General features: G+C 37.9%; 1 protein-coding gene across 1 annotated transcript in view; it reads left to right on the forward strand.

Annotated features, from left to right (window-relative positions):
• KCNN2 (potassium calcium-activated channel subfamily N member 2) overlaps positions 1-25164 on the forward strand; it is a gene marked incomplete at both ends in the record, with an annotated part of 67612 nt that extends 42448 nt beyond the window's left edge. Inside the window, 5 exons of the mRNA XM_079548471.1 lie at positions 3157-3298; positions 16237-16347; positions 18363-18490; positions 23329-23398; positions 24877-25164. Coding sequence (XP_079404597.1) covers positions 3157-3298; positions 16237-16347; positions 18363-18490; positions 23329-23398; positions 24877-25164 — 739 coding nt within the window. The remainder of the gene's footprint in view (positions 1-3156; positions 3299-16236; positions 16348-18362; positions 18491-23328; positions 23399-24876) is intronic.
• Positions 25165-27123: the final 1959 nt, after the last annotated feature.

Below are 27123 nucleotides of genomic sequence, written 5' to 3' on the forward strand. Positions count from 1 at the left end.
ATCTTCAATTTTAAGTGACTCACCATGTTTCTAGTCCAATTTTTTATTGACTAAAAATAGTGGAACTTAAATATTTTTTCTAGTGATTTTAAAAAAAAAAAAAAAAAAAAAAAAAAAAGCTATGTTATATTTTCTGAAAGAAAATTTTTATTTATTTTGATCTTCTTCCTGAGCTTTTGAGTTTCCATTTTTTCATAGCTCTCAAACAGAATGAATAGGTAGTTTAGGAAAGGTGTTTTTGAATTCTAGAGCCTGTTGTATCCAACCTATCTTTCATGATCCATCTGGAAAGAGGAAATGCCTGTAGAGATTGATGACAACTAACAGTGAGTGAGACAGCACTGTTCCTGTTAGCTGTGGGCAGCTTTTATCCTCAGTGTAATGTCCATTACACCAGCTCTGTTGGAGGTAGTCACAACAGTGAAGAACACAGTGATGTGGCTGGCTCTTCTCAAGCTTTGAAAGACAGACATTAGAGGTGCACTGATTGATGGACATGCTTATTTTCCTGCATGAACAGAGTTCAGTCTTTATAGTTGTGGTGACTTTGAAAGCAAGTCAGAAAGGGTAGATTTTCTGTCTGCCTCCTTGAAACAAAGGAAAAATACCTAAATACCTCCTGACCTTCTTTTCAGTAGTTCCCATGGCTGCACAAATATGACATCGCAATTCCTTCTCTTTTAAGAAATTACTTTTTCTTTTTCTGGTTAATTTTTCTTTCTTTCTTTTTTTTTTTTTTTTTTTTTTTTTTTTTGGCTTAATTTGGTTACAGAAGTAGGATAGCCGAAATCCAAGCTTGCGGATTCTGGTGTTGCTCCCACTCCATTGGAGGGAGATCTTCCAGCCAGCTTGGTCTTGAACCCAAATAGTCACGTTGCATAATGACACAGCATAGTAGTTGAAAGGATATTCTTGTCATCTTACTAAAATCAGAAGGGCTTATGCATGTACCAGAACTGTTCTCCACAGAGACTTAAAAATCACCAGACAGATTACCAAAGGAAACAAAAAAACATGGCAAAACCCATCCATCTCCCTGTAAATCTGGGGTAGGCGAAGACTATCAGGACAGTAACTCTTCTTTACATTGTCTCAATTTTACTGGAGGATTTTTAACATGAGAAATTCCTCATTGCACAGCTGTGAGAGAAGCACTGTTTGCAGTAGGCTTCTAGCTGGTGGGCTTTGCCATTCTTGAGTAGTTGAACCCATACAGGTGACACACAGTATTCTTTGCATCTCAGTCACAACCAGATAGTAAGCATTGATGAGGACTTTTAAATAGTGTGCATCATTTGACTGCTGAACCATAACCTTAAAATCTTAATCAAATGAGAGATTTTGGCAGTTTTTATGTTCTATCAACATTTCTATAGTTAGCACCACACAGCACTGAAAGTTTAAAAGATGTAGAAATTCAGACAAGATGTAGGAAGAATGCATGTTCTTTGTAGGCAAACTGATTTCTATCTGAACTACAGAAACGACCAGGTTCAAAACCCGAAGATGAGCACTAGGGAAGTATCTTATAAATACTTATTTGGGCATTTATTGCTATGTAACTGACTTGCTAGCTTTTGAGTATGTGCTGTGGCTTTAGTTCACTTATGGTGAAGCTCATCCAAAGCCTCTGGGTCGTATGATTTATGTGATACTCTGTAGGGACTTGCATGATGCACAGGCTCTTTTCTTGCCTCCTGAATGGGATAATTATTATAATTATTTACGTCTCTCTCTCTCTCTGTGCATATATTTCAGAGCTGTTATATGCTAAGTCTATAAGATGTAGTGTAGAGCAGACTGGAAAAAAGTAATGCCACATCTCTTTTTGTTGTGTAGAGCTTAATGGAGATGAGTTAAATCAATTTTACAGCTCTGCTGTTGTTACTACCATTGTTCTGGCTTTATTTATTTAAGTCACTCTCATCATTAGGAGCTCTATGTGAACTATTGCCACATTTCTCTAGATGCAGAACAGAACAAAACACCTTCAAAAGTTTGCATGAAGTGTGTGAGAAGAACAGCACAAACTGACAGAGATGAGGACACAGGCAAACAGTGAAACAGATGGGTTGGGATCAGTTGATGTAGTCGCTGGCAGGTAAAGAGTTTGGAGGTCGGTGTAATCATAGGTGAGACTTCTAAGAAAATAACAAAGTCATTTTGCAGATACTTGCAGTGAACTGCAGTTTTCCTGAATGTTTCCTTCTGCTTATTCTGCATTCCTGCTCCATTTTTGAGGGTGAATTCCAGGAAGAAGAAGACTGAAGCAGTTATTTTGGTGGTCAAAAGCAGGTTGCTTTCAGATTTATGAGGGTGTCCTCTGATGGCACTGTTTGACCTACTGATTTGGAGACTGGCTGAAATGACACTTGTCATGATCCAGTGGCATCAATTACTAACCTGAGGTTTCACAGCAGCTGTGGGCACTATTGCAATCTTGAGTCTGCAGAAGCTGTTGCAGATAGTCTGTGCTGCAGAGCAGCTCTGTCCATCTGTGTTATGCTGTTATACCTTTTTCCCCCACAGGATGAGTGTCAACAATAGGTTTTATTCCTGAAATGTGCCATCATGGCTTCCCAGTTGATATTTCTGTCATGTGAAGAGATTGTTTTCTTTGAATGAGACAAATAATTGTATTAAATTTGAAAATTGAAACTAAGACAACAAATGGCACATAGGAAATTATATTTAATTTCACAAAAGGGGGATTTTCTTAAATATGAGATGAAGATTTGCTTTGAGTTCAGCTTTCCCACACATCCTTTTATGTCTCTCACTGCAACGGCAATAGTAGACTGATGTCTTGTGACACTGCAGAGGATTAGCAGGTTTTGTGCCCAGGTGGAAAAATTTTAATAAAAGCCAAGAGATTTATGCTACTTTGATGATGGTAACAGAATCTAATATAAATAAATACTAACATACAGGGTGTCTGGAGAGTCGCTGCTGCTTGTGCTATTATTGTGTCTTCAGATTCCTTACAATTTATGTTCTTTTAATATGCATTTTATTGAATTCCTTATTTTTTAAAAAATAAACAACTGTAGGACACAAGAGTGGTTATGTGACCAGTTGCTGAGATTTCTTTATTACAGCCCTAAAAATTAACCGAAATGTTCATAATAAAAGTATTTGTTTTCTTCTTCTTTCGAGGTACCATGATCAGCAGGATGTTACTAGTAACTTCCTTGGAGCCATGTGGTTGATTTCAATAACTTTTCTATCCATTGGATATGGTGACATGGTACCTAATACATACTGTGGGAAAGGAGTCTGTTTACTCACTGGAATCATGGTGAGTGTTTTTGAATTTATTCATTGGATATGAGATTGTTTGCTGCAATTAATCCCAAAACTTGTAGTAGTCGTAGAGAAAATTTTATTTGATACCCTCTTAGAGTACGTAGACTCACTCGCATCCTTCTCATGGCCTTCATCCCATGGTAATAAAGGGTTTACTTCCTCTTGATGTAGAATTTAACATATGTGTAATGAAATACAGAAAAACAAATTCCACCATGACATAATCTTCATCTTCAAAATTTTAATAGAGCCTTTCATTAAATAGTAATAGTTTACATCTTCTCAGTCGTCTTTGGACATGTGCAATTGGACCACTGCTACAATTCTGCTTTCTATTTCTGAGATCAGTTGCAAATATAGAAACATGCTGGCTTGTATTCTGATAAAGCATTTTACTTGTACCTGGTTTTCTGCGCTCTTTCTTACAATTTTGATAACATATTGTACGTAGTATTCCATTGCTTTAAGGGGATTTATGCAGTGCAATGTTTGGCATATTTGGAGTTTTTTTGGCTATCATTGATACAGTGCATCATTTGCTAGGCCATGTGTGTTCAGTACATATTAATTAACTGTCCTGCATATGGATTTAAGTTTTTCTGTATTACACAGAATTGGTCAAACTTAGACAGGGAGTAGGACAACATATGAGTATGTATTACAATGTCTGGGAAATCTGTGTGTATCTACTGTAAATAAGAAAAGCTCCTCATCATGCCATTCTTATTTGTATTGACTCCTGTATAAATGTGACTGAGAGGAGCACTGTATATCCTAAATATGACAGATAGGTATGTTTTTTGAACTCTTGCCACTGATCACTGATGGAGCTCAAGCATCTACTTTCTTTTAAAACAGAAATATTAGGATTATGGCTGAAAACAAATGGTAGGAAAAAAAATTTCTCAGTTAAACAGACATTTGGAAAATCTGTTTTTTGTAAAAGTGCATTTTATCTGCAAAGAGTAAAGTAGATTAATGCATTTTTCTGATGTTTTGCACTTTTTCCTTTTCTTAAAAGCAAGCAAACAAACTAAATGTCTAATAGGGTTTTGGGTCTCTGACCTTTACTAGAAAATATTTCCACTACATTTTTCTGGTAATGGCAAATGCATGGTTTAAAGGTGGTTATCTAAACTCAGATCTGCCATCTCATGGGTTGTGTTTCTTTTTTCCTCATTCTGAGCTGGATTTTGATACTTAAGAGAATGAAAAGTGGTTCTAAGTTCATTAGGAGAAAAGGAGGGTGAGCAGGAGATGTTGCCACAGGGATGGATTCAGAGCTCTGTCATAATTTCCTTCTTTCTAAGCACTATTGAGAAATAAGAAGCAAATGCTTCAAAATGCAGGTATCAGATCATTATTCCTCCTCATTATCATGTCTGACTAGACTTTCTGATCAGAAGCAGCTAAATTCTAGGTTAGCTTGCAATGAATATGCATTCAAATTGTTCAGCACTATTGGCATTTCAGCATGAAAAAAATTACTGTAACAAATCTTAGAAGCTTCAATGCTGTGCAGAAGTGCAGTGAGAACTGATGCTAATCCGTGGGTTTCACTGCTGTTGGGATTGTGGTAGTGTAAATGGCAGCAGCACCCAATCTGTTATTTTACTGGCTGTAGGTAACCATTTTATTTTGTAAAGATGAAAACAAAGTAAAAGCAAAGCCACAATAACGGATTATTGCACATATTATTCTGCACGCCTGTGAATTAGCCAGATAGAAAATGAAACAACAAGACATTTTTGTCATTTGGCTTTTCACAGTACTGCTTACATTCAGATGCAAAATAATATGTCAGTTGTTTCTATTGCTTGGGTGAAAAAATTGAAGTGCTGTTTATGTACCATTTACACAAAAAAACATTTCTTTTTCACAGCAGAAACAAGATATGTTCCTTTGAAAACTAAACTTGTAAAGTGTTCTGACACCTTCATGTCTTCAATTGGTCTTGGCTCGTATGGATTTTTGTTGTTTGATTTATGTTTTCAGGTTGTTGGTTCTTTTTCTGTGATTAAATATTCTGCAGATACTTTGGAACCACTGAGTCTCTGATCAGAGTTGCATGGTAATGAGTTTGGGATATGTAACTTTGAGAGAGACGCTCTTGACAAAAAAATAAAAGGGGCAGAGTCGCTGGTATGTTAAAACATCTCTGAAAGCTTGACATCCCTAATTGCGTTCTAAGAAATTGTCAGCAAAATGACTTTGGCAAATGATGATCTTTTGGAAGAAAATTACAGAGCAATGACAAATTCAGATCTTGGAATTACTCTTTTTCCTCTTTTCATATTTTTTATTTCCTGGTAAAGGATCTGGAAAATATGAAGTATGAAACATTGAATTAATAATGAACTATCCTGCAGCCTGACTTGTTTGAAGGTAATTATTTAAATACAGCCACTCTTCAAAAGCACCTCTTGAAGCAAGCAATTTGTGTTTGTTGGGGAAAAAGCAGGATATTAAAAGAACAGACTTGTTTTTTTTTTCTCCTATTTCAATGGGGATGATTAATAGTCTATTTAAAAGATATACCAGGATAACTGTGCAGTGATTGTAAGAAATAAAATCAAGCCATATATGTGATTTTAAGAGGAGGAATGTAACTCCTTAACATCCAGTAGCAAGTGCATTGTTAGACTGGTGGGCAACCAATGCAGTGTCCTTTTGGTTAAGGTGCCCATTGGAAAAAAAAAAAAAAAAAAGTAAAAAGGAGAATGAATAGAAATACTTATGAATGCAGATGTAGTGACACAGACCACTGTAGAGTAAATATTGGCTTTGCAAATCTGGTGGCTTCAGCAAGGCTCTTTTGGTGTCTTAACTCCAGAGAAGGAGGAGCCCTGGTACCACTTCTGCCTCAGGAAATGCTTTCTGTGAGATGGAAAATGGACTGCATGGGACAAGGGCTGAACCTTTAATGAAGATACTGATGCAGTGTAGTGCAGAAATCGTGCAATGGGTCTATGCAGAAATAGTTTGTATACGGAGAAGTTAAACTGGACTGGATACCTCACTGGATTGCCTGTCAGTGTCTTCCAATGAGATTTCAATAGGCTGTAGTTGTAGACTGTGAATCAGGTGAAGTATAAATCAGAAAATAAACATGTCATCTTCCATCTCTTTGCATTAGGTAGGCCTGCAAGAGAGATGGATAGAAATACAAGTGCCATCCTTGTTGTCAGAGCAGAGTATAGAGGAGGTGAGGAGACCCACACTGTCTTCACTGTGCAGTGGTTATCATTGCACATTCAAGCAGACCTCTCAGATCCTGGTGAGCAGGCTGAGCTCAACTGCAATTGGAGTACTTTGTGCTGGTTTATGTATGCAGCACTTCCATCCACTTGATGACTTTATAGAGGCAGGGCCTTGGAGTGGTTTAAAGGAGATATTGGTAGGAGTAAAAAGAGGAGGCAAGTTTGAAAACGTTTGGGAAGTTGTGTAATTATTGACCAAGAGAAGAGAAGACTTTGAATGAATGAATGATCTCAGAGGATACTGAGAGGCACCTGCTCTCATGAGACATCAGGGCACCTACTTATATCAATTCATAATTTTTATGTTTAGAAAAAGTACAGTTGGTTCTTCCTGCTATATTATTGCAATTCTGTGGAGTTTGTAGCTCAATTGTTGGCAAGTAACTTTTTTTTTTTTTTTTTAAATAATATTACATGTAAAAAATGTATGCCGGATTAAATAATATCAGTCCATTCTTATGACTGCAGATACAAGCAACTTTTGCAAGGACTGAGAAGTATTATTTTCCCTTTGTGTTGAACTTTATGTGGTGAGCTTGTGCATTTACTATATGATTCAGAGATGAGGATGCAGAATCTTCCTGAAGGGCCAGCTGCCCATAGTTGAAAAGCAGACATGCTGAACTGGTAAGCCAAATTTATCCTGCCAGAAGAAAATTATGAGTGGCAAGGGTATGCAAAGTTGTTGGCTGCGGCTTGGATGAAGATTGCTTTAGAAATAACTGTTCTTTCAGAGTCATGGCACGTTGCTGCCAAAATTGCAGCTTGAATGGTTCTGTTACTGAAACGAACTCCAAATTATCGTATGAAAGAAACACTTTAAATATGAAGATTTTCTTAAATATAATGAAGTTGATGTTTAATCTGGAACACATTTAAGTAGCATCTTTGAACCCCTTTTGTCTAGATGAAGAGCTCCCACTTGAGTAGTTAGAAAGTAGTCGATGTGTTTCTAAATTGTAGTGTCTAAATAAGAAGCTGCTCAATAGCAGAACCGTGTTACAGAACTTCTTATGGATAACGTACTAAAATTGTGCACATAGCTTCACATAATATTGCCTAACACATTGTGGGATTTTTTTATAAAAAGATAATTCTTTACATTGATTCTGTGATGAGTGGCAGAATTATGTAATTTTTTATGAAATGCAGAAACGTGTTTTGATTTGCACGCTTGTGTACTGCTTGGTGGGTTGAACTTGGGTTGATATCTGACTGAACTGGTAGAAGAGAGTCCTCATTTTATAGTGGCAGAACAGGAATAATAGTTTGTGTTTGCACTTAAAGGTTTGCTTAGAACATTTTTCACATTGATCTGGAATCTCTAAAATTTCTACCGTTTGTATTGCTTGGTGGCAAAAGATAGCAGTGTTTTGATTAATTTTGTTGATGAAAAGCCTGTGGGAGGAGTTAAAAACTGGAACACAGCTCAGTTTTTGTTTCCTTAAAACAAAGATAGAAAGACACATATGAGAAGCTCTTCATGCAGATTGGTAGTGTTTTGGGTCTATGTTTCAGGTATATGGTATCATTCAATAATAAGTGATGTTAGGTTTCAAAAGAGACTGTTTCTGTTCCTCTTAAAATAAATAGAATGTAACTAGATAGTGTGTCAAGCAGAAACATAAAATGGAAAAGACAATTAAAGGTTTTTGCATTGTGCAGTGCAACTATTAAAAGTTTCACAGATCAGAAACTCTTGAGCTCCTCTAAAAAGAACATCTGAATCCCTCCATTAGAATTGTATTGTGCTTATATGGCAGTGTTATGATGGTGGGAAGACTGAAGAGGCCAGCAGGTGTCTCATATCCAACCAGAGCCATTTCCAGCTGCTACAAAAGGGACCAGCAATACTGGTTGCACCTCCAGAAAGCGTGTTTAAGAAAGAGAAAAAACTGCTGCACAGGAGCAGATGAGAGTGAAATATGTGAAACAGCTCTGTAGACACCAAGGTCAGTGCAGAAGGAGGACAGGAGGTGCTTCAGGTGTGGAGCAGAAGTTCCCTGCACCGTAGGAGAGGCCTGCCATGGAGCAGGGGCTCTGAAGGTTTCCAATTCTGCCTCTTTCACTGCAGAGCAGGGAAGTTTGTGAAGTGTGAGAGGAGATCTATTTCCCACTCATATCTCACTAGGATTTTTGAAGTTCATAGGCAGACAGTTACTAACTAGAATGAAAAGCAGTTGTCCCATGATATCTTCATTTTACATAAATATGACTGGAGCTGATTGTTGTAGAATAGATAACCTGTACTTTGTTTTGAAAGTATGTAAGTTGGTTTTGTTTCACCTGCAATAACTTCGGATTTAACACAAGAACATTAGTATACTTTTTTTTTTCACACGTATTCTTAGGAGAGTTTTGTATTTACCATACCTTTTGGGCAAGAACATCATAATTAGGTATCCTTCTGTCTAATGGACTAGTGTTTCCCATCAGCTTTGTAGGCTGATGAGCCTGCTTGTTAAGTGCAATGGGATTTTGTCTCCTTGCTCAGTAAAAAGTTTTTTTTTTTTCATGTTAAGTATGCAGCATCATGATTGCCAAAAGGGATTTTATGGCCACTATAGGTTTGCCATGAATCCAGCCACCATAGTGCATTCAGTGACCGGACTCGTCTGAGTTAGCAGCACTGCCATTTACAGGTTCCTTCTTAGAACTGAGATTGTCTTTCTTTTCTCCAGAAGCCTTTCCCTGTACTCAACTTGCTTTACTGAAGAAGACTTCACTTCATCCCCCATTGCCACTTCCCCTTACTGTGTAGGAACATTTAATCAATTTCAGTTATTTTTGTATGGCATGAAATTCTCATTACTTATTTAGTGCATCATTGATGAAAACTTTACGGGCTAATGGGAAGTAAAGGAATCTGCTCATCTGCTGTTCATGGATGAAAGATTTATAATTCAACAGAATTCTAGCTGCAGTGCAAACTCCCCTGAAGACAATAGTAACCATGCAAATACTGAATATATGAAAACATAAATAATGCACAACTATTTTTAGTCATATTTTTGACTGTAACAGTATAGTTTTTGTCCTATTACTCATCTTCCTTTGGTTCAGTGTTGCAAAGTTACACATCTTTCCCAGTGAACGCTGACAAATGCAAAATACACTCATGCAACACCTCTTCCATAGCCTCTGTCCTGTGGATGGAGTCCTCCCTCAACTTTTGCATTGCTTGTTCTGGAGATTTTATTTTTTTTTTACTTCAAGAAAGATTTTTTTTTTCCCTTCCCTTTGTGGTCCACTAATTCCACCTTCCAGAGTGCCAAGTGAACAGAGTATCTGTTTAAATTCTTAAAAGCTTTTCATTTTATGCAGAGCAGCAGGAAGAATGTTGTGTCTTTTCTGGTGCAGAGCTAGATTTCCCACCAGAGCCACGTGTCTGCAAAGCAGACCTTCTCTCTCCCCCAGTGGATCCCAAGGGAAATGAGCAAGAAATGTGGCAGCTCTCTTCTTTCAGCTATAGGCAAGTTTAGCAGGACGCTTTCATGACAACAACAGCACTAAAGACTGCACTTCACTTCCAGTCCAGTAAACCAAGGCTGCCAGGAGACCTTCAGCTGAAACACTGATACCCCATGTTGCTTCCTTTTTCACCAGTAGAATCCTTCAGGCATATGTGTTATATATATGACCTCCAGGCTGCTGTAGAAATTTCTCAGTTCACTGTTGTCTTGTAAATGTATTATGGAACCTTACTGAAGAAAGAACCAACTGGAAACGCCAGATGCATTTACTTGGAGCGTGGGGTTTCTCTGAATCACAGCCTTCTGAACCGCTGTTGTTTGCAGTGCAGTTCATCAGCCAGTGTTAACTCTCCTTCTCTTAGATTGTGAAAGAGATAACAAAAGTAACCACCAAACATAACCCTTTAGTTGAAGATTCTTCAAGAACCTCTCTGGTTTTCACTGCAGCAGCCCCCTTGAGGGCACTCATTGCAAGCAGTGGGTTTTTTACCTCTTAATCTGAACCCTGCCGTTTTGGCGTCACTGTGTGTTGTGTCAGTTGAGTGGTAGGAAAGGCATGATCTCAGCCAAAACTTCATAACCTCACTATCATCAGATCTGATTTCTGTCATGTTAATCACTCTGGGCAACAATAGATTCTACCTCTAGCTGACATGACTGTGTCTGCTGTGGTTTGCATAGTGTACAATTTCCTATCAGAACTTGAAGCTAGCCAGCTCTGGACAAGCAATCCTGATAGGGATGGAAAGCTGAGGGTGAGCTGCTTCAATGAAGAGAATGATAGAGGGCAAAAGGCACATCATCTGCTATATGAAAGAATGCATTAATGCATAAGCTTAGCAGGATCTAGAGGAGAAGAAAGACAGACAGGTCTGGCATTATGATGTGTTGTCTTTAATGATGTTGGTTAATACCCACCATATTCATTTATTGTCATTTATAGTACTGCAACCCTTCAATACTTTTAAACATGTTACCCTATTGGTACTGTATAAAAATACTACAAAGAAGATACTCCAAATTCCTGAGCAGTTCAGCATCTTAGTCATGTAAAATGAATGGGGAATGGTGGTATTGGTGGTATTAGGTGATCTTAGCATAGCAGGAATCCTCAGTATTGTTTTGTTTGGATTTGTAGTAATAGCCTAAAAAAGACTGGGATGCATGGTGGGGGAGGATGTAACTTGAAAGAAAACTACATATTAGATTTGGGCTTTTTGGGGAGAAGCTTTTCTTAGCCAAGGGACAATGCAAAGGATTTTGTCTGAAAAAGGGATTATCAGAACCACAATACATTGCTTCCATACTGATGAGTTGGAAGAGCCTAGAGGTGTAAAATACTGAAACTGAGGTTAAATATTCCGTGTATGATGCCATTGAGAAGGGAATTTGCTTTATTCAAGCAGATGAAGCAGTGTTTAGAATAATTCAGATCTAAATACCAAGAGGAAAGTTTTAACTGTCTGAGCAGTTAGGAAATGCTGCAGCTTGAGGTCTAATGGCAAAGTGAAAGGCAGTGTCAAGTCACAGTTACTTTGTTCTGAATAGAATATTTAGGGTTTTTTTTCAGCTGGTAAATTTAAAATATAACTTAAAATTCAATTAATTTCACCTTTCTTGTATGTTTTTTGTAATAGCATAAGCTTTATGTCAAAAAGCCAGTGCTTGTTGACATACTGTATTTTTTTGGCTCAACTTAGTCCATGCTACCACTTTTTCAGTCATCAATTAGGCTTGTGAAACTAAGGAAATAAGCCTACAAGTATTTAACAAGTGCGTAAATACATGTATGAGCCCACATATGCATAACCACACACACTTCTATTCATGCAATTTTGATTATATGCAGTAAAAATAGCTAAGGAGATCTTTCCTGGATTATTGCTTACTTGTGTGAGCATCTAAACTTGAGTCGTCATTCTTCCTTCCGGATAGAATAGCATGCTTAGAATATTAGATACAAAGAGTGTGCTGAAGTTGTTCACAGATAAAGCAAAATGTTTTCATACAGGACTGCGGCTATAAGGTTTGACAGTCAAAGGGTGTTCTGCCCGGTGTGAGTGGCTGTAAATCTTATGCTTTGAGATTTTACTGATTGTGAATGCAAGTTTTAAATTAAAAAGAGAGATCTGATGATCAAAAGGAGAGATATGATGCCACTATGCTGTCAAATCCAGGCCAACGTTTGTTTTCAGCCCACTTGAAAGACTGAGCATGGTGTTATCTCTTTGTTTTCAGACTTTGTGCTTTGTGAACACCAGCAGAGAATCTTTTATATCAATCAAGCATTCAGAAGATCTGTGTCTGTCAATGCTAGATCTTTACAGCAATAATATAGGCTTCACTCAGTTCATTAGCAGAGTCTTTGTCATTTCAGAGAAGCCAATTTTCAGCTCATATCTTTTATGCTTCCCCTGGTTTGGTAGTTAAGTTTGTTCAGCTACCACATTTTTTGTGAACCTAATTCAGATTCAACAAGGGCAAATGCAAGGTGTTGCACTTAAATTGAGCCAGTCCCATGTATGCACAACAAATTGAGAGCAGACCTACGGATAAGGGTTTCGGAGTTCTGGTGAATGAAAAGCTTGATTTGAGCCAACAGTGTGTGCTCACAGCATGGAAGACCGACAGCATCCTGAGCTGCATCTCATGGAGCCCATCCAGAGTACTGAGTCCAATGCAGGAAAGATGTGGAGCTGTTGGAGGGGGTCCAGAGGAGGGCCACAAGGGTGATCAAAGGGCTGGAGCACCTCTCCTATGAAGAAAGGCTAGGCAGCTGAGAGTGTTCAGCCTGGAGAAGAGAAGGCTCTGGAGAGGCCTCATTGTGGCTTCCAGTACTTGAAGGGGATTATTAATAGGAGGGAGAGTGTCTTTCTGCACAAACTGATATGCCAAGAGGGAATGGTTTTAAATTGAAAGGTGTTAGGAGGAGATTTTTCTCACAGGGTGGTTAGGTGCTGGATCAGGTTCCCCAGAGATGTTGTGGATGCATCATCCCTGAAGGGGAGGTTGGATGGAACCCTGGGCAGCCTGATGTATTGCTTAGCAACCCTGCCCATGGCAGGGCGGTTGGAACTAAATGATCTTTAAGGTTCCTTGCAATCAAAGCCATTCTGTGATTTTTCTGGCAAGCAGAAAAATTCAAATAGATTAGTTTTTAAACTTTATGATTGCTGACTAGCTCTTTTTCATACAGCACGTGAAAGAAATGCTGGATTGTTAATTCTGTTTTATCTACTTGCATGTTTCTAGCAAATGGAGCAAGTTACCAACATGCTCAAACATTCATCATGCAAAATTTTTCTGCAGTGTTGAGAAACTGTGAAAGCTAAAAAGCCAAAAGGGGTAATTGCATCTAACATGCTGCATGATTGCAAGAATCTGTTCTGGTGGTAATGACAACAGGAATCTAGTAGTCTTTCCTTGGCACAAACAGCTGTTTTGTACTACTTTGCCAGACCAGACTGTTTTAACCGCCTCAACCTATTTTAGCATTCTTGCTGTAAGCAGGCAGAAATCAGATTACGTCACTGGAGCAACATTTGGCCTGTTATTCTGAGTGGGCCAAAAGATTTCTGTGTTTCCCTTTTTTTTTTTCCTTCCTATTGTATGAAATTCTTATTCTTTTGCCCGCAGAGAAGCGTCTTGCATGATAGCAGCTCCCTCCTGCTATCCCTCATAGGAAGGAGACTGGAAAAGAGCTGTCTGTGGGGGGTGTAGGGCACACGGTAGAGAGCAGCTCCTGCCCAGACCTCGAAAAGCTGGGTGCGTTCCTGAAGCCCTCAGTCCCCAGTGTTAGTTGTCTTTATACGTTCTGTCGTAGAATGGGATGTGGGAATGCAAATGAATGGCTGTAGCTGTCGCAGTTCTGCCCTTGTCTCATGAAGAGAGACTTCAAATGTATGACAGCTTTGCTCAACACGAAGGACTGGCAAGCAGAGGGAGAGGGCACAGCAAAGTTTGAAAGCTTGGGTGGAGGACAGAAGAGAAGCTAGAGGGATACATTAAAGAGAGTGTTAAAGAGTGCTGTACCTTTGCAAGGTAAGAACTGACTGCAGAGATCAGGTCTGTCTGAGAGAGCAGGTGATTTTCCTGGAATGATCTGTCATTGGAATGGAAGCTTAATTGGAGACATTGTGAATAAGGGGCTCCAGTGAGTTTATTTTCCATTCTGTATGTGTTTAGTAGTGGAATTTGTATTCAGGAAGCCAGCTTCAGAGATCTAGTCTGCATCTTCTGGAGACAGCAAGGCAAATATTGGAGCAGAAAGAAACTGAGACAACAAATTAACAAGAGAAATACAGAAAGTGGAAGGAAGTTCTGTGGCTGAAAATAGAGTAAGTTTGAATGTGCAACAAGAGACTGCTTTACACTAGAGATTAACTGATGCAAGTGTAACAACGCGTAGGTGGGACTGAACATGCAAGTTAAATGCAGCCTTATTTATTTAATGTGATTTTTACACTTAAAAAAAAAAAAAAAAAAAAAAGGAGAACATGTAAAGATTTAAAACAAGCAACAAACAAAAACCCTACAAACCCAGCTGATTTTAGTAATGATGTTCAAGTAGATGATACCTTGATTGTGTATAATACATGCTGTTTCTCACTGTGTGACAAATCGCTTTTACAATGTCCTGCCCAAGCACAAAGGACACCAACACCAAGTTAAAGAAATGGGTTTATCTTTACTCACACTTAAAGCAATAAAATAGTAAGTGAAATTAGAGAGCAAGAACAAAACAAAGCAAGGTGAAATGAGACAGAAGCAATAGAACATGTCGAGGTAATGCACCTAATCATTACAATGTAAGATTAACTGCAGTGATTAAGAAAGAAACATCACCAATTGCCCTTAATACATTACCATCATCCAGATCCACAGTCACAGGGGAACCCTGGTTACAGCAATGGTTTGGAGAGTCTTTCCCAGCAACTGGGATGTCCTATGTGATGTATCCATCCTTAGGTGAGTTCTCCAATTTCGCTGCAAGAGGATCCAGCTTTTATATTGTTGGATAAACAAGTTTCCACTGCTTCAAGGGCAGAAACATCTGGTATTGTTCTCCTTTTTGGATTCCACCTCAAGCCTGGCCAGTTCTCAAGGAGGAACCAAGGGAGTTTGTGTACTTTTTAAAGTTGTGCCTTTTTAAGGCATTAAATACCATGCTTCTAAACAAGGCAAGGTTAATATTCTCATAACATTTTATTTAAGCTACATCTCTTTCTGATGAGACATTTTATCTAAGCTATATTTCAATAATGATCAGATAGTGCTTGGTTGTGAGGTTCATCTAGAGGTCAACTTTGGTGGAGATTATTGTTAAGGTTTTAATATTCTTCCCATTAACCCCTTTAACCATTCCAGTGCCCACCCCTCCCCCCCCCCCAAAGAAATAAAAAAAGGACCCACAAAAATTATAATGGTAACAAAGATACTTCACTTGGACACTAGGAACAAAAGGAACAAAGGAGCTTGGACGCTAGGAGCATGGATGTGTGCATATGCAATGTGTATGCATACATACAGGCAGCACCAATTAGGAACTTGGTATTTTCTCTACCCAGCTTTTACTAGATGTGTTGTTTACATGTGCTGTTTCAAATGGTAATAAGCAAAGCAGAAGTATTGTAGGAAAAAGTTAGTGAAGTCTCCAGAGAGCAACTTAGAAGTATATTAAAATGAATAAATACTGCATTGATAATACGTTTATTTTTGGTCCATATAACAAATTTTAGGAAGCTTTTTTTTGTGTGTGTGTGTGTCCTAGATGCTCATCTAATCTATTTCATCTTTTGCAATTGCTGTAACTTTGAGACAGTTGTTAAGAGCAGGGTATATTTTGCATTTCTTTACTAACATTGTGGGTTTTGGAAGGTGTTTTGTTCACCAGCCTCCCTTTCTTATGCACTAGAAATGGGATGTCTTCAAATTTTTAACCACTGGAGGAAAAATACAAAGCAGGACTTTTAAATGATGCTGCTCACTAATTATTTGGATGCTTTGACAGTTTACCAGCCTGTAACTGCTGACTTTTTCTATTACTTTCAATAGAAATAGCTGTAGCATCTTCAGTGTATTTAACAGGCTTGAAATACCTGATGCTTGCTGTATTTCTACAACAAAGGAGAAACTTCCACTAAAAACTCTGCAAAATGCAGTAGTAACATTTTGGGGGTTTGTTTTATTGTTTTCAGGGTGCTGGGTGCACTGCACTGGTGGTAGCTGTGGTGGCAAGGAAGTTAGAACTTACCAAAGCTGAAAAACATGTGCATAATTTCATGATGGACACCCAGCTAACTAAAAGAGTAAGTCACACTTTATATTCACAACTGAAAAGGAAATGTATGTTAACTTACTTTTGCATTTGTTTTAAGTGGTCTCCTGCTCCATTCTTCTACTGGACTTTTTCATAATTGTGATTTTGAAAGGAGGAAGTCGAATGCTCTGAGCTTTTCTTGGAATTGAGGATAAATGCAGATTTTTGATGATTTGAGTATTCTTCTGTGGAGGGTCTTCCAGCTGTATGATAATTGGAGTAAACAATAGCAAAATATGGTGAAACTAGAGAGCTATATGTTAAAGAAATCCAAAGCATAGGAGAAGAATTTATAGCTAAAATAGGTAAAATGACTGATAAGTAAGAATTTCAAGCTATACAGGATATTCTTAAAAAAAAAATCCCAATTCATACCTTGTGAATGAGGGAGTCTTTGCAACTGCTTGGTGTGCTCAGCACAGCATTCATTCAGCTACATACAGTAACGAAGCACCCTGAAAGATGCTTTGTAGATAACAGAAATACTTCAAAAGCGATTGTTTAACAAAATGAAACAAAAAAAACTTCAGAAGTTGTTAGAACTCATTAAAGAAACACCAATTTCAATTTGTATGAGACATTCCTATTTTTTTAATTCACGAATAACATCTTAGAAAATGAGATAAGTCCATTACAGAAGAAAAACAGGTCACTGGTGAGGAAACACAAAAAATGAGTAGGAGCTACAGACAGCTTCAGTGCTTGCCCATGGTGAGGTAAGAAGTTGCTGTTTGGAAGATCCGATAGGAATATTTTTTCATTGAAACCAACAACTGAACTCTAAATGTCCTGTAGGAGAAAAGAAGGCTTTGCAGAGATTGGCCAGATTTTGAGCCTAGTGTTCACTGGTGCTTTTTAAAGCTTCTCCTGTATACCTTCATGTAAATCTCATTATCAGTCTCATAGTGTACCTGAGTGGTGCTTTGTAGCTTCAAACTCATGGCACTCAAAGCAAATGAAAAGCAAACAAGTCTGAGGTGCACGACAGATTACTGGCCAGCATTACACAGACAGTGCAGAGGTTTCCACGTCACCTGAAGTTAGCCATATCTTCTGGGAAAATTGCAAGGGCCAGGCAGAGGTTGTGCAGCAGTCTCTAAAATGTGACTTAGCTCCCACTGAAGTCAATGCCAGGGTTCTGCAGTGCACATACAAGGTGGGAAACCTCCTGCTGGATGGAGCTGCTGCTTTGCATTCCTACAGTGCCATTACCTATGCAGTGGCTTACTTTGATGCCGCAGCAACTGGCATAATGTACAGTTGGAAGGAGAAAATATAAAGATCGATAGCCTTTGCAACTAACCTACTAATTCTGTTAATAAATACTGCACTGAAATTCTCTGTTGGTTGTTTTCAGTCGTTCTTGAAGGTAACGGAGGAAGGAACTGTGGGTACTCTTTAACATTTTATGGAAAGTCTCTTTTAAAGAAAAAAAAAAATCAAAACCCTTAAGAAACAAAACATTGTCTACATTAATTAGGGAGTTTGTTTTTTTTTTTTTCATCTCCTCTAAGAATGGTAAGAAAAAAACACGACAGAAAAATGTAAACAACAAAAACATGCTCAAGCAGCTCTGGATGTTTAAAAGGCTGTAAAAACTGCGAAGAGAAAGAAGGTAATAACAATGCAACAAGAACGAGAAGAACTTTATGACCTGATAAAATATTGTAGTGAATTACCATGCAGATAATTATCAGTATTTTCTTGCTGTAATTTGTATTGCCATAAATGCCGGGTCGTACAAGCTCTGTTAAAGAAGGACAGGTGATTCTCAGATGCAAAGATAGTTGGTAGCATTATTGTAAGTAACAACACAGAAATTGCTCAGTAGTGCCCTTGGTCCAGCTTCTGTTCTCTGCTGTTTCTGCTGCAGCTCCTTCATGTACCCATTTCCCATGTTTTGGCAGGGACATAATAAAAAAGCAACAGGAAAACAAAAAACAAAAAAAAAACATGACATAATAATATTTTTTGTCAGGTTGGTGTTTTTCTTTCATTAAACAGGTGAAAAATGCAGCTGCCAATGTACTCAGGGAAACATGGTTAATTTATAAAAACACAAAGCTGGTTAAAAAGATAGACCATGCAAAAGTAAGGAAACATCAGCGCAAATTCTTGCAAGCTATTCATCAGTAAGTACTATTTTGTTTTGGTTTTCCTTTCCAGCTATTTTCTCTCCCTTTTCCCCTTCTTGTCTCTGTTTCCTTTAGTTTCTACTTCCTACGCTCTCTTTCTCCCTTTTCAGAAAATATTGGTCTTGAGTTTTTTTTTTTAGAATGACAAAAATAAGGTTTTACTGTATACCTGCTTTCAACAGAAGGTATGTTAACTGTGTATGCCCAACGCAAGTTAAATCAGAGTTGTTTGTAGTTTTCTTAGTTTCCCATGCTTCCTGAAATAGCTAAGACATATTTGTCTTTTGCCACTGTAACTGTCCTTTGCTGTTATGTATTTGTTTACAGGTAGTAAGATACAAGCTACAACAGATAGAAGAAAAGAAAAAAAAATCCATTCGTAGATTTGGTAATTTCAGATCAGAATGAAATAGTTGAAGAGAGGATATGAATATTTATGTAGTACTTAATTAAGAGTGTGCATCAAGCTTCCTTTTCACAGCTTAACAGCAGTTTGCTTCTGTTTCCTCAGTAGAGGAGGTCAGGTGTTGGTGTGCAAGGTATGAACCCAATACACAGAAAATTATCATATTCCAACAGACATTGTACAACCCTTGAATACCTCAGCTGTAATTCCAATGAGTTCTTCCTCCCTAATGAACTCCCAAAGGTTTGCAGACAAGCATGAGAGCTGTGAGCAGTAATATAATAATGCCAGACTTTAAGTATTAACTGAAATTCATAGTATGTATTTGTCATAAAGCACATAAAGCGCAACAGACCTCTGTGATGATTCCATTACTCTTTGGATCATATGGGGGGTGAGGGGGAAGAGGCTTTTGTCCCCAGGAACCAGAAATTCATCATAAGGAATGATCAGCACCCATGCTACTATTTATCCATGCTGCTCGATGTCTGTATCCAGACTGAGGAAGCCATTTGTTGTAGGGCCTATGAAATGGGTTTTCTGAGATCCTTGGGGAAATGTGGATCAAGTATTTAAGGTTCATTTTGAACTGATATTTTGATAAGTTCTCCCTGTGAGTCTATGTGAGCCAGCCTGCAAGGAGAGTGCCCATGTGATCCACTTCTGTGCAGTGAAAAAGGATTCCTGGCTCATCTTCCATGAGGCAGAGAAAGAAAAGCAAGGTTTCCTTACTTCCTATTAGTAAATATAGGCTTACAGACATTGCTTCTCAGTTTCATAACAATGTTTTAAATGAATAGGTAGTTAAGCCTTGAAGGTATTAAGCATTCAATAACCTTGATTACTACTTCATACTTAGCAAACTTGCAGGATTAAATGTTACTATGCCACAGATACACTTGAGGCAATAAAAGGACTGCAAAAGCTGAGACATTCTTCTCATAAGTAAAAAGTGTATTAGCCTAGTTGAGTTATCCTTTTCAGCTTAAAGGACTGGGAGGCAGGGAGAGGGCTGGCTGGGGTTTTAGGGTAGAGGATGGCATGTCCTGTGTATCCTTTGCTGGACTTGAATGCCTTATTGCAAAGATTATTCCTTAACATTTTAACCTCACTATTTCTTGTGTGTATGTGTGCGTGCACTTGTATGCAAATAAGAATCTAAAAAGCACAGCAGGCTCGATCTGCAGCTCATTCAAACTCAGAAGAGCTTCATAGTCTGTAAACTGCTGTCCTGCACCTGCCTTAAAAATTCATTAATTGGGTTGGGTGGAGAACATGGCAGCAGTAAGTTTCTTCCTTGCTGTGCCAGCCAAACTTCAAACAGGTGTGTTAATAATCCATGTAACTCTGCCCCTTAGCACTGTGTATCCCATTGCAAAATGTGTTATATTCAACCACAAAAATTTTTTTCAGTATGCTAAGGAATGCCTCATGGATGAAAACATTGCTCTAGCAGTTTGCTTCCCTCTAGCTGCAGCTGAGTAGCTGAATGTGATTTATTTTCTATCCCTGTACATCTCTGAGCTTTTTTCAAGGGTCCAAGAAATTCATGGTAGAATATGGCTCTCTTCTATCTTTATGGATTCTTATTTTTTTTTCCTGGTCCACTTCCTTCAGCTTTCCAATCATTTGGCTGAAGATAGGAATAAAACAAGTGAAGCTTCAGGGCCAGTTTCATACTTAAAACCAGAGCAGATTATGATAACAGTTTCAAACTCACAAGTTCAGTCCTAATATGGTAATCTCCATGGCTGGCCTGGATGATTTTGCTTTTCATGCATACTAAATAAGGTGAAAGTCTTATTATCATAGTAAACAATAATATATTAGAAGCCACTTTTAAAATACTTTGACTAAGCAAATGTACAGATGATAGTCAGTGGGAAGGTTTGAAGTTTCCTTCGTCATAACTTCACCTGTGGCAATTGCTGGGAGCAGTGGCAATTCTCTAGTACTTCTCACCTGCTGAATTGAGCTCACTGTGCTCATCTGGTTGTTTTAGTATCTTTTACAGTTTTTTTTTTTTTCTTTTGTTTTGTCTTTTTATTTCAACAAAATGAAAATAGAGCTCGGAAGTAAGTTTTATGAGCTATTCCTTTCTAAATTTGCAGAATTTAGCACTGTCTGCATGCAAAAAATAGAGTTTTATTTGTGAACTTCAATGGTCTGATTGCTGCCATGGAAACGCGACCCAGAATCATGATCTTTTGCTGTGATAAGTGAAGTTTATAAAGTCAACATGTTTCGTACTTCTCTTAAAGAATTTAAGAACAACAATCTGACAGCTTTCTTTATATCTGGCTGATGCAGCTAAAAACTTGCCATTACCTAGGGATACATGTTCTGAGTTGACTGTGGTTAGGAATTATCATGCTGGTGTCAGCTAGCACCTTTTTTATTTTTTTTCCCAATTTCTAAATGTGTTCAAAATTCTACAGTTGACATGCTCACTTAGCAAGTAGAGAAGGAAAGCAGAAAACGTGCTCTGCAAATACCGAGAGCTACTGAAACAGCAGGATTGCCATTCTCTAGTCAAATCATTACATACTCACCTATTGCTAGTTATTCTCTTCTGAGACTAATGATACATGTCCATATTTCGGAGATGCCTCCATATTTTGGTTTCAGAATAGCTCCAGTTCATAAGCCTCTGAAGGCACCATTCCTACAATCTGAATTAATGTTGTGCTCCAAAGGAAGCCTTCAGGGAAAGGCTTCTGGAATGTCAGTTTTTATGCAAGCAGTTGGAGTTACTTCACTTTCTTTCTCAGGGAGGTTAGCCTAGATATTAAAGAAATATGTGCTACATATCAAACTACAGATTTGAACAAGAAATTCCCAATTTTAGAGTATTTTGAAGAAGACTTCTCTGGACATCTACTTCTGTGTTTAGGAGGTCATTTGTAGCCATTTCCCCTGTGGGAAAATTAAGCATCACTAGAAAGGAGTCAAATTCTGCCTCTAGATTAAAATAAAATAACTTTAAGCCCTCACAGAAACATACAGCTGTTGAAGATGAAGAATGTTGTTTAGTTCCAGAAAACTGGTGAAACAACTCTGATCCCACTGCAGACTTCAGCAGTTTTGTCACTAATTTTAAAGGGGATCAGAATTTCCACGTTAGTGTTCAGAGCACTTAGAGGCCCACAGAAAGGAAGAAGAGTAACTCCTTTACAGCTGCAGAGGGTGTGCCACAGTGATACGGGACACTTTGGTGCCACTGCTATGAGTTGAGTTCTTGTTTATACAAAAACAGGTTTATATGCCTGACTGAAATCATGTTTGCTTTATAAGATACACTTAACCTTGTAAGTTGCACAATAATTGGGAAATAGGCAGGGCAGCTAGCAAATCATATGCCACAGAATGCTGCCAAGTTATTTTCGTTTGGTGAAAGCTATCAGATGATTATCTTGGTTGCCCCATAACATCCTATAGACTGCATGGCACCTTATTGTGTCTTTTGTAAATCAGAGTATTATTTTTTAGAAAATGCTGTATCTTGCAGCATTCAGCAGAATGACTGAAAGTACACAAAATTCTCTGCTGCAAAGCACTTGTGTTTGCACAAGAAGTTGTTCGTTTGTGAAATTCACACCTATAAACCACTCCTTTAGGAGTTGATCTAAAAGAAATATTTGCTTTGATTCAGGGAACCTGTACAAACGTTTGTGTGTATATCTTTCAAATTTGTGCATAACTAATTAGTAGTAATGCAGATGGCTAGGTATTAAAGAGAAAAACATTCTTCTTCTTGCATACTTTCTCACTGTTCTAGTTTAAATAGTACTCTGTAAATGTATGTCTAGTGTGAGTTTAAAATGTAAGCATATTTAGCTTCACAAGTTATGTAAGAAAATTAAGCGTATTGGCAAGTGTGCTGATTATTTAGCTGCTAGTCAGATGGGAGTTGTGTTTAAATGAATGTGAAACTCACTTATCACTGTATTTCCATCAGGTTCAAACACCTGCCAACCCAATCCATTTCCGACAGAACAGGGCTAATACCTGTATCTAGTCATGTAGGCATGGGAAGATTCTTGCTTACTGCAACACTGATGGAAAAAAAAACCAAAACAGTTGTTCTATGTTTCTTCCTATATCTACTTGTCACGATACTGAGGCTTTGAGGAATGTTTTGGCTTTCTTTCATGTAGTCCGGATAAACTGTTACCTCCCTTTTTGAATTCAACTTTAATCATGGCAAACGGTTTTCTCAAGGACATCACATTTCCTTGCTCTTTCCTTTTTTTGTGGTGTTGAAGAAGCATGCTTCTCATCGTAGCAGGCACATGAACGGTTTTGACTTTACACAAAGTACTCAAGGCATTGTCCATGCAGTTACTTGTTTTTGTGAGTTTCTTGCATGCTTTTTAGAAATCCTTATGTGATCTCTCACACGCGTCTGACTTGAAATTCCACTTTTTAGATTAAGAAGTGTAAAAATGGAGCAAAGGAAACTGAATGACCAAGCCAACACTTTGGTGGACCTGGCAAAGGTTAGTGGGCTGTTATTCTTGTTTTAGTATCCATCCTTTCAAAATGGAAGAGTTTGCAAATGCAGGTACTGTTGACAAGTGTGTGTGTATGTTGTGTTGTTTTTTTTTTAAGGAAATGCAGGTATGGATTTGTTTTGGGTTTGGCTTATTAAATGAAACATCTTCTTTGTGCCTCTGACCAAAATTTAAATTCTTTTTTTTTTTTTTTTGGCTATTTGAAAAAGAGGTGAAGAGGGTGACCCTGAGAGCTGATGTGACTGCAGTGGTTGTGCTAAATACTGAACTGCAGCTGGGCCTTAGCAATGCAATCCTGTGTATTGAAGAGGTTTCCTGTCCAATGAAAGTGACTTTACCTTGAGGAATCATAGCACACAGGCTCTCCCACCGAAATTAACAGTTTAGTGTTTATTTCTCCTTTATTTTAGAGAATCACCTGACAGTTTGAGTTACTGAAAATACATTTCACTCTACTGCTTCCTGATAAGCAGCTGATAAGGACTTTTCAGAGATTATTTAATGAAGAATGCTTCACTTTCGGGGATTGTGTTGGTATCTTGAAAGGAAGGGCAGAGAAATGAGTTGTCTGCACTGAAGTATTTCATACTTCAGGCAGTCTGTCCTTCAGTTAATTTTTATTCTCTTTGGATGGTTTGTGAACTTCAGCCAGTTTGTCTGTTGAATTATATGCACTTTTAGTTTTAAGTCTAAACCTCAATTTACAAGATGGTGAAATTCAGTATTTTTGACCACTTACCTGCCTCGCTTGCACAAAAAAAAAAAACACAAAAGGAAATGGAAAATAACAGACAGTGATGACCTCTGTGACGTAAATTCTGTACACTGTGACATTTTAAAGTTCATCCTGTATAATTCCCGTAGCCACCTGCTGTTTTTGTAGAGGGAAGGTGAATAGGAGAACACAGAAGCGGAGGAGTATGCAATTCAGTTGTACTCCTTGCACTGCAATTCAATGCCAGCCCACTCAACTACTGTTACTACAGGCAGTATAAGAAACTTTGGTCAATTTAAGGAGAAAACAAATGAACAAAATTTGTGTTCTGCTTAAAAGAACGAAAGCTTTTAAGAGGAAATACAGTAGAGTCAAGGGGTACATAGCTGCTTTGTCATGCTTAGTCTTATGGCTTACACTACTGACTTTGTTCACGTCTCGTTATGGTGCATTTCTGAGCACCTGAGCTTCTGAAGATGGGCCTGGTGTTTTATCTAATTCATTTACATTTTGACTTTCAAAGTGCTTCTCAACACACATTACATTTCTGTCAACAAATGTAGCGGCAAGTTTATACTGAATGCTAAATAATTTTATTCTGCAAGTGTAATTATTTCACAAGGCTACATCTTATTATATTTTTCTTTTGTGTGTGCGTGTATGTCTGGTGTGCATAAGTAGATTTTACTGCGTGTTAGAGTATTTGCAAGATCTATCTAAACCTTTGTTTACATCCTCCTGCTTCCAGACTCAAAACATCATGTATGATATGATTTCTGACTTAAACGAAAGAAGTGAAGATTTTGAGAAGCGAATTGTTACTCTGGAAACTAAACTGGAAACCTTAATTGGTAGCATTCAAGCTCTCCCTGGACTGATTAGCCAGACGATCAGCCAGCAACACAGGGATTTCCTTGAGGCTCAGATGCAAAATTATGATAAGCATGTTACCTACAGTGCTGAGCGATCACGATCTTTGTCAAGAAGAAGGAGATCCTCCTCCACGGCACCACCAACTTCATCGGAGAGTAGCTAGAAGACAATAACTGCAAAATAAAGACTTTTTGCCATCATATGGTCAATATTTTAGCTTTTATTGTAAAGCCCTATGGTTCTAACCAGTGTTATCTGGGTTCTGATGTCAGAGTCCTGGAAACCTGAACACAATGTTTTAGGCCAAAACGAGTGAAAACTCTTCTTTTTTCTTTTTTTTTTTCCCCCTCCTCCTCTCAGATGCACAATGAATGCACCTATTATTGCTATATTACATTGTTCCTCCTGCAATTTCACTTTTTATTCATGCATTTCAAACAATCTTTAGTTACTAGAATATATAATATAATAAAGAAGTTAATTTCTGCACATTGTTTCTTGATTACTTGAACTTTAACAGTTTTTTAAAAATGCTCACAATCACAAAGTCTAGTTATAAACCTTTAAGAAACAAAATTGAAGCATAATCATTATCCCTCAGAAGTAATACTGATTCTCTAAACTTTGCTTGCAGTGGAGGGGGAAAAAAATCTGTGTTCATCTAACAGTGTGCTGAATAATGTATAGTCATTTTAAAAGATCAACAACAGCTTCAATTTCAATGGGGATTAATTAAAAATATAGTTTATCCTAGAAAATGAATTATGGAGTGTGGTGTCTTTTTTTAAATCCTTTTAGAGTTTTTGTACACACAGCCATAGGTAATATATACATACACACATGTATATGAAATTAATTATGCACTACAAATGGCAAAGAATTTTTAAACCAAATATTTGTAAAGCTGCTGGTATGCAAAAAGCAGATGTAAGGTCCTGCGAATAAACGCTCCTACTCTCATAGTTGTGCCAGGTAAGTATATCCAGAGAGGAGCATCACTTTTAAAGTGGAAGTCTTCCATGAATGCTGTTTGTGTTTTGAAAATAACAGGTTGCTCCTGATTTACTCCTCTCTCTTTTTTTCATTTTTTATTTTTAAATGTTTCATTTTTCTGGAGTGAATTACGGACACCTGGTGTACACGCTTGCATGATGGCAGTGCAGTGTTCTGCACATTGCATTTAGGTGATCCCTATGGTTTCTGCTATGCAGTCAAGAGCTTTGCAAGGAACTTTTAACTTTTTCCAAAAATTGTAGTAAACCTACTGTAGACTACAGCTACAGCACTGTCTGTACGACTTTGCTTCCCTGCAGAAATAATAAGGCCTCCTGCTTTCTTAAAAAATACAGAGCATAGTGTACACGTATGTGAAAAAGTTCTGCCTCTTCTCCTGGTTTGTGTTCCAGAGTAGCAAGCATAAGTAAGTTTAAATGCTGAGCACATGCAACTTGCATTCTTGATTCTTCTTTATAAACAGAAAGTTATTTGACCTTTGTAATATTTTGTAGTATTTACTGTTTATAAAATATAGTAGCCCTGCCCACCTCCCATTAATTTAATCTCAAGGGTGACACAGGATCTCAACACAACAAGTAGATATACCTGTCTGTTTTAAACAAGTACAATGTCAGTCCAGATGTAACCAACTCTAACTGAAGGAAGTGATTGCCCTACGGAAAGTTGAGAGGTTTGCTCAGTAGTGGTAGCCAAGGATAACAGTAATGTAGAAAGTCAGGACAGAGCCATGCTAGACAGGACAGGAGAGCAGTTCTCTCCAAGCCCATGAAGTTCTCCAAACCATATACATATTCTGAAAAACAGCAGACACTTTGGGACTATTTGTAATAAGCACGTCTTCTCCAAAAGTAATGCCTCCTGTTTATTTCCATGGAAAATACAACTGATACAAAAACACAATGACACTATTTGGTGAAGAAAATTCTCAGCTACAGAATGCTATTTTTCAGAGTCATCAACACCGTTAGCTGTGCATATTTGACAGCAATGAACATAAGCCTGCAGGATCATAGAATCATAGAATCACCAAGGTTGAAAAAGACCTCAAAGCTCATCCAGTCCAACCGTTCACCTATTCCCAACAGCTCCCACTAAACCACGTCCC

The sequence above is a fragment of the Tetrao urogallus genome (assembly GCF_951394365.1).
Source record: "Tetrao urogallus genome assembly, chromosome: Z".
Lineage (NCBI taxonomy): Eukaryota > Metazoa > Chordata > Aves > Galliformes > Phasianidae > Tetrao > Tetrao urogallus.